The sequence below is a fragment of the Cyphomyrmex costatus genome, unplaced genomic scaffold, assembly GCF_001594065.2.
Source record: "Cyphomyrmex costatus isolate MS0001 unplaced genomic scaffold, Ccosl1.0 scaffold346, whole genome shotgun sequence".
NCBI classification, from domain to species: domain Eukaryota; kingdom Metazoa; phylum Arthropoda; class Insecta; order Hymenoptera; family Formicidae; genus Cyphomyrmex; species Cyphomyrmex costatus.
The window spans coordinates 57,744-64,000 of NW_017277621.1; the positions used below are offsets into that span (position 1 = coordinate 57,744).

Here is a 6,257-nt window from a genome sequence, read left to right on the forward strand (position 1 = left end):
TCTCTTTGATATAATTTCCTCAGAGAGTTTGATGTGACATCCCGCGCGCAGAGGATTTAGTTTATTCGCGTTCACTATTAAATTTAGTATACACGACAGTGCCCAGCCACTATCGCGTTCTTGAAACTCTTCGAGCGATGCGAGGATTGGCTCGACGACGCGCGACACGTACCACTCGCGTTGATCGGTGCATCGATATATTTCAAAGTTCCGGGTGGCGATACTCTTGTTCGCGCGTTTTTCACCCGCTATGAATTCACCATTAAATACTGTATTTATCTTTATAGAGTCATATCTCCGCATAATACACTGTACACGCTCGAGCACAATTTCACTCGCGTCTTCGAGGAATCGGTGGGGGTCGATGTGATTAGAGTTTATCACCGCGCCCGTTAGAATACGGCTTTCGAACGCCGTTTCGATCTCACGCCATCGGAGTCCATATCCGGCGCCCACGTGCACGAATCGTCCGCGCACTGAATCCTTCAAACTTTCGAGCCGCGCGATACATGCGATCACTGATTGTCTATTGCCGATCGATAATCGCGGTCGTTTGATCCGACTCTGTTCTTCCAAAGATTCGATGAATTCGTCGCATCGCTGTTCCCATGCGACGTACTCTTCTCTGGTACTAAGCAGGGTAGCTTGCTCTATGAAATCTCGTTCCATGTCACTAGATTGACTAATGACACGATGCGTCTAAATCTTTACGTTTTATATCAATCTATTTGGCAACGTCGCATCTCTTAACTGTGCAATTTGGCAACGTCGCATTTGTATCAAATTACATTACTGCTCTCATCACCGGACGTGTCTTTTGCAAAAAATCTTAAACAGAACTTACGAACGTTTCATTTTTAAATATCGAATTACAATAATGATTTCATCACCGTACGTGTCTAAAAATCTGTATTGTGCAAAATTTTTTCTTAGCAGCTGCATATTTGCAAACGCTGCATTTTTGCAAACGTTGCATTTTTGCAAACGCTGCATTTAAAAGAAAAAAACGTTGGAGGGAGATACAGTTTAAAAGCGGTTCGTGCAACGTTACTGCATCAACGTTACTCAAACGATTTCAATCAGCATGGATTCTCACGTTCAGCATGAACTGTAAGTATTTCACATATTTCTATGTAAAAATTATATATCTATAAAAATATTCTATGAAAATATCTTATATTATTTATTCTTTATTGCAGCGCACGTAACATCATGGGTAGAACATTTGCGTTGACTCCGACAGCGTACAAATTTCTTGAGATTGGGATCGCCGTGGGATCGATGTCTCACGTGGAAATTGCGATTAGTGATACCCGAGGCAACCGCATCATCCTACCGCACGCCACGTGGACAGCGTTCGTCGAAAAACGGGCGGATATAGAAAGATTGGTGCAATCGACTACACCATCATCATCGTTGATGATTCAAGACCTTGTAATGGAACTTGTCAAAATACGTGATGTGAACACTGTGAAATTATCTTTATGTGACAAGTGTATGTATATGAAACCGTCGACTGTACTCTTCATGCTCGAACTCGAACAATACGTTGATCATACATATTTCAATTTGTGCCAATATACGAACAATGTAAGTGATAAATTTAAGTATTTCGTGACTTATTTACGTCAAAATTGTATTGTGAATAAATTTGAAGCTGTAAACGCTTTGCGTAAGATTTATGATAAAAATTCTAATATCGAATGCGAATTAATAATGTACGCTTTAGGTGATATTGTATATCATGCATAACATGACGAATAAATAAATAAATGTATGAATTTAAATAGCACGTCTCTCAATTCTTTTCTTCCATCCATCCTTATTCGTGCGGTATCGTATTACATCGCGACAGCGTTATCGCGACAGCCTCACCGCGGGCGACGGTGGCATCGCGCTATTTAAATTATTTAATTCAATAGAATAAAAAACAAACCTACAACCAACGAGGTTGACCAAAGTTGATTTTGGAACGCACCCCGGCGGGGGAGGACCGCGCGCGTTAGCTTACCGCGTTCGGAGGTCCCCGCGCCTGGCGGCCATTGACTCCGCGGCGACCACCACAATTCTTCCCGCGCGAATTTCCCGCGACGTCAGCACCCTGTGACGTCATTTTTCTCCCCGCCATCCCTCTGCGCCGTCACCCTCCCCCTTCCGTGACCTCATACCCTTCTCGCCCTGTGACGTCATCCCTCCCTGTGACGTCATACTCCCTCGCCCGCATCCGTGACGTCATCCCCCTCCCCTGCCGTGACGTAGACCCCCCCCCCCCCCGGGCTCCCCCCGGCCCCCCCCCCCCCCCCCGATAGAACCCGCCTATATACTCTACTGATTATCTTATATGGTCACAAACTGGGACATATACCTTACTTAGCCCTTCATTTTTAAATAGTTTTTTGTAGGACCATATTGTGTATATTAATATTATATTTGCTGTTTAGTAGACCATGATGTAAACTAGATAATTAACTAGTCTTTAAAAATTTTATCTCTAAAGATCTAAGAGTACCATCCTTACACTTATTTAATTCTAATGACATATATCATTTGTGTTATATATAAACTTACCTTTTTAAAAAAAAGGCAGAAAAAAGCGCTAAGAGTGGGTGCTGCTGGTCAAAAAACCATTTGGACCAGTTTCACCAACGTCAATTACTTAATCGACTGTGAAACTGACCAATCACATTTGCTGTTTAGTAGAACCATCTTTAAAAACCTACGTGATATTATCCTTATTTACTTAATTCTAATGACATGTATCATTTGTATAAAAGATTTGATATCAATAGTCGGCGCCAAGTGAAATTCTAATCTTTAAAAACCTACGTGGTATTATCCTTATTATTTACTTAAATCAACGACATGTATCATTTGTATAAAAGATTTGATATCAATAGTCGGCGCCAAGTTATTCTACCTTATTACTTACTTAATTTTAATGACATTTATCATTTGTATACAAGATTTGATATCAACAGTCGGCGCCAAGTTAAATTCTACCAAATTAAAAAGTAAAACACAAGTGGTACCTTTAATCTTTAAGAACTCATATAGTACTATTATTTAAATTCTACTAAATTAAAAAGTAAATCCCATGTGGTACTATCTTATCTTCATACAATGAAACCTAAGTATATGCTTTTGTATTCTTATTAAAAGATCTTCCTTTATTCGAAACCAAGTAATTTAATTCTTCTTTAAAAAAATTATATCATGTAAGGGGGTTACCCTTTTAGAGATCGCAAGGAACAAAACTAAACGAAACGTACGGCAATATGGCTAGGCTCGAAGTGACTCAAAAGCATAATGGCTACAAGGCTGAGCCTATTACGAAAGGGGCCCTTCATAAAAAAAAAGGATTCTATACTTGCTAACAAAATTAAATAATATTACAACTCGGCTTTTCTTGACTTTACTCCGACCTCGAAGTTGTTGGCTCCGGTCCACGGTTGCATGTTAGCGGCCTCCCATGTACCTTCATAAGGCTTTTGAGTCATTTGATGACCTTTTACATCTGCTACTACATATCTATCGTTACGCAGTACTCTCATAACTTCGTACGGCCCTCTAAACTGAGGTATAATTTTATGAGAGGCGCCCTTAGTAGTATCTATGTTTTTTATCATAACAAAGTCACCGACACAATAAGTGTGTGGCGTTTTATGCTTTTTGTCGAAATATTGTTTGTTATATTTTTGACTTCGCTTTATCTTTTCGCTCGCTCTTTCTCGCAAACGTACTAAATCTCGATCAACCGTTGTAGTGTTATTAATTAAATATTCGCGAATTACATCTATGACTTTACCATGCTGATTTATACCAAACAATAATTTGCTCGGAGTCTCATTAGTGGTTTTATAAACAGAGTTATTTATTGCAAACTCAATGTCATTAATGATTTTATACCAGTATCTTTTTTCGTCATTATCGATAAGTTTACTAATCATGGGCCCTAACATTTGATTTACCCGCTCAACCTGCCCATTAGTTTTATGGTGAGTGTGTCGCTGTACATACGTGTCGAATATTGTTATCTTTGCAAAAGAGTTTAAATTCACCAGACGTGAATGCCGTCCCTCTATCGGATATTATAATACGCGGTCTACTATAATTAGAAAAATGAAGGGTCAAGTAATCTATTACTTCGTTAGTTGCAGTAGTCTTACAATTAGTCGGATATAACTTAACATATTTAGTAAAAGAATCTATTACAACTAAAAGATATCGTTTTATCACCCGCTCCTTATCAATTGATCCATAATGGTCCACGTGGTATATTTCAAAAGGTAACTGACCTTTAGGTATACAATGTAAATATCCCTCCTACCTACCCGATGATGGCGAGAATGAGATACATTTAAGACAATTAGAAATATATTCTGTTATTTTACGTTTCATTTCGGGAAACCAGTAACTCTTTATCACATTGTCGTACGTCTTTTCTATTCCGAGGTGACCCATCTCATCATGGTATTTATGCATGACTTGTAATTCCATGGCTTGCGGAACATAAAATAGCAATTCACCGTAATGTTTTTTAAACACAATACCGTTCCTCATCTCAAAATAAGAGTTTTGATTTGATTGAGAAATTGAGGAATGTGGAGGTCAACAATGCTTGCCAATTGATTTCTTTGGATGTTATCTCATTGTTCACCAACGTACCCTTGGATCTTGCTTTGGATTGCGTTGCTGAACAGTGGAATTTTATCTCACGTGGATGTCCATTACCTAGGGATGAGTTTCTTGAGGCAATCAAACTTATTTTAGATTCAACATATTTTTTGTTTGACAATAGTATTTATAAACAATGTTTTGGCACACCCATGGGCTCTCCTCTTTCTCCGATTATCGCTGACCTGGTGATGAGGAGGCTTGAATCTATATCATTGAGAATCTTTGATAAAAATGTTTTGTTTTACTACAGATATGTTGATGACATCTGTATGGCAGTTTCCTCGTCAGACATCAGTTATTTAGTACAAATTTTCAATAATTTTCACCCTCGTCTACAATTTACTGTGGAAATTGGTGGAGATAAACTGAATTTTTTAGATATTACGATTATTAAATACAACAGTAAACTTATTTTCGATTGGTACCGTAAGCCTACATTTTCAGGTAGATTTCTCAATTTTCACTCTAACCATCCCATATCTCAAAAGAAAGGTGTGGTTTTTTCGTTAGTAGATAGAGTATACATATTATCAGACTTTAGTTTTCATACTAATAATTTAACTTTGATAATCAACATTCTTTTAGAGAATGATTACCCTTTATCGTTTATTTTTGATAATATCAGACAACGTATTAAGCAATTACAAAAAATAAAACATCACACACATAAAAATTCTAACGAAATACAAAACAGTGAAGTTTCTACTTCCTGGCTTACGGTACCATTCATTCCGTTTCATACAGATAAATTTAAGAGATTCAATGGTAATGATATCAGGGTTTCCTATCACAGTCCCAACAAGATGAGCAAATACATAAAAGTACAGAAAGACATACGACAGAAAAACACGAAGAATAATGTTGTATATAAGATATCATGTGCAGATTGTGATGCGTCTTATGTCGGTCAGACTGGTAGACAGTTAAAAACCAGAATCGCAGAGCATCGGAATCATATTAGACATAACACATCTACACGTTCGGTTATTACTGATCATAGAGTGCAACATGATCATGAATTTCTTTGGGATGAAGTGGAAATTCTTGATGAAGAACCGTGTTACAAAAAGCGTTTAGTATCTGAGATGTTGAATATTAAAAGACAGAATAACAGTCTTAACTTACAATCTGACACGATAGATCTCCACGAAGCATATTTTTCGATTATAAACAAAGTTTGACATTGTCATGTTGTATTCTGTATCAGTTATCTTCGAACATTCATAGTGGCGTCACATACTTATTAATTGCGGAATAATGTATATCAATTTTATAATTTTGACGTTTAAAAATTACACATTGACGAATAGATTGCGTAGTGTACTGACTGATCTAGAGATCTTTGAATAATGTTGCCCATCTCCAAAGGTTTGATATTGTTACAATTTTTGTTAACGTACAATTTTCTTGATGGTTTTAATATTTTTTTGATTCTAAAGCTTGTCATATCTACATAATTTTTATAGCTGACTTTTTTCTTACGATCTACTAATCGCTAGAGGAACAATAGTTGGATTTGATGAAGATGGATTCGCAGAATTAATTCGAAGAATTTTAACTTTAAGAATATGTTTGCGCTT

At 37.2% G+C, this 6,257-nt stretch overlaps 1 protein-coding gene across 1 annotated transcript; it reads left to right on the forward strand.

Annotated features, from left to right (window-relative positions):
- Positions 1-1,084: 1,084 nt before the first annotated feature.
- Positions 1,085-3,374, forward strand: LOC108776245 (uncharacterized). The gene is made up of 3 exons (XM_018542799.1): positions 1,085-1,110; positions 1,200-1,590; positions 3,237-3,374. Exons 1-3 carry the CDS (start codon positions 1,085-1,087, stop codon positions 3,372-3,374), a joined length of 555 nt encoding a protein of 184 aa, XP_018398301.1.
- Positions 3,375-6,257: the final 2,883 nt, after the last annotated feature.

What these genes read in the sequence shown, in the direction of transcription:
- LOC108776245 (XM_018542799.1), top strand. Translation starts at nt 1,085, where the DNA reads ATGGATTCTCACGTTCAGCATGAACT. An exon ending in TCTCACGTTCAGCATGAACT is followed by an intron (nt 1,111 to 1,199) that starts GTAAGTATTTCA and finishes TCTTTATTGCAG; the next exon opens with CGCACGTAACATCATGGGTA. An exon ending in TGTGCCAATATACGAACAAT is followed by an intron (nt 1,591 to 3,236) that starts GTAAGTGATAAA and finishes TTACCCTTTTAG; the next exon opens with AGATCGCAAGGAACAAAACT.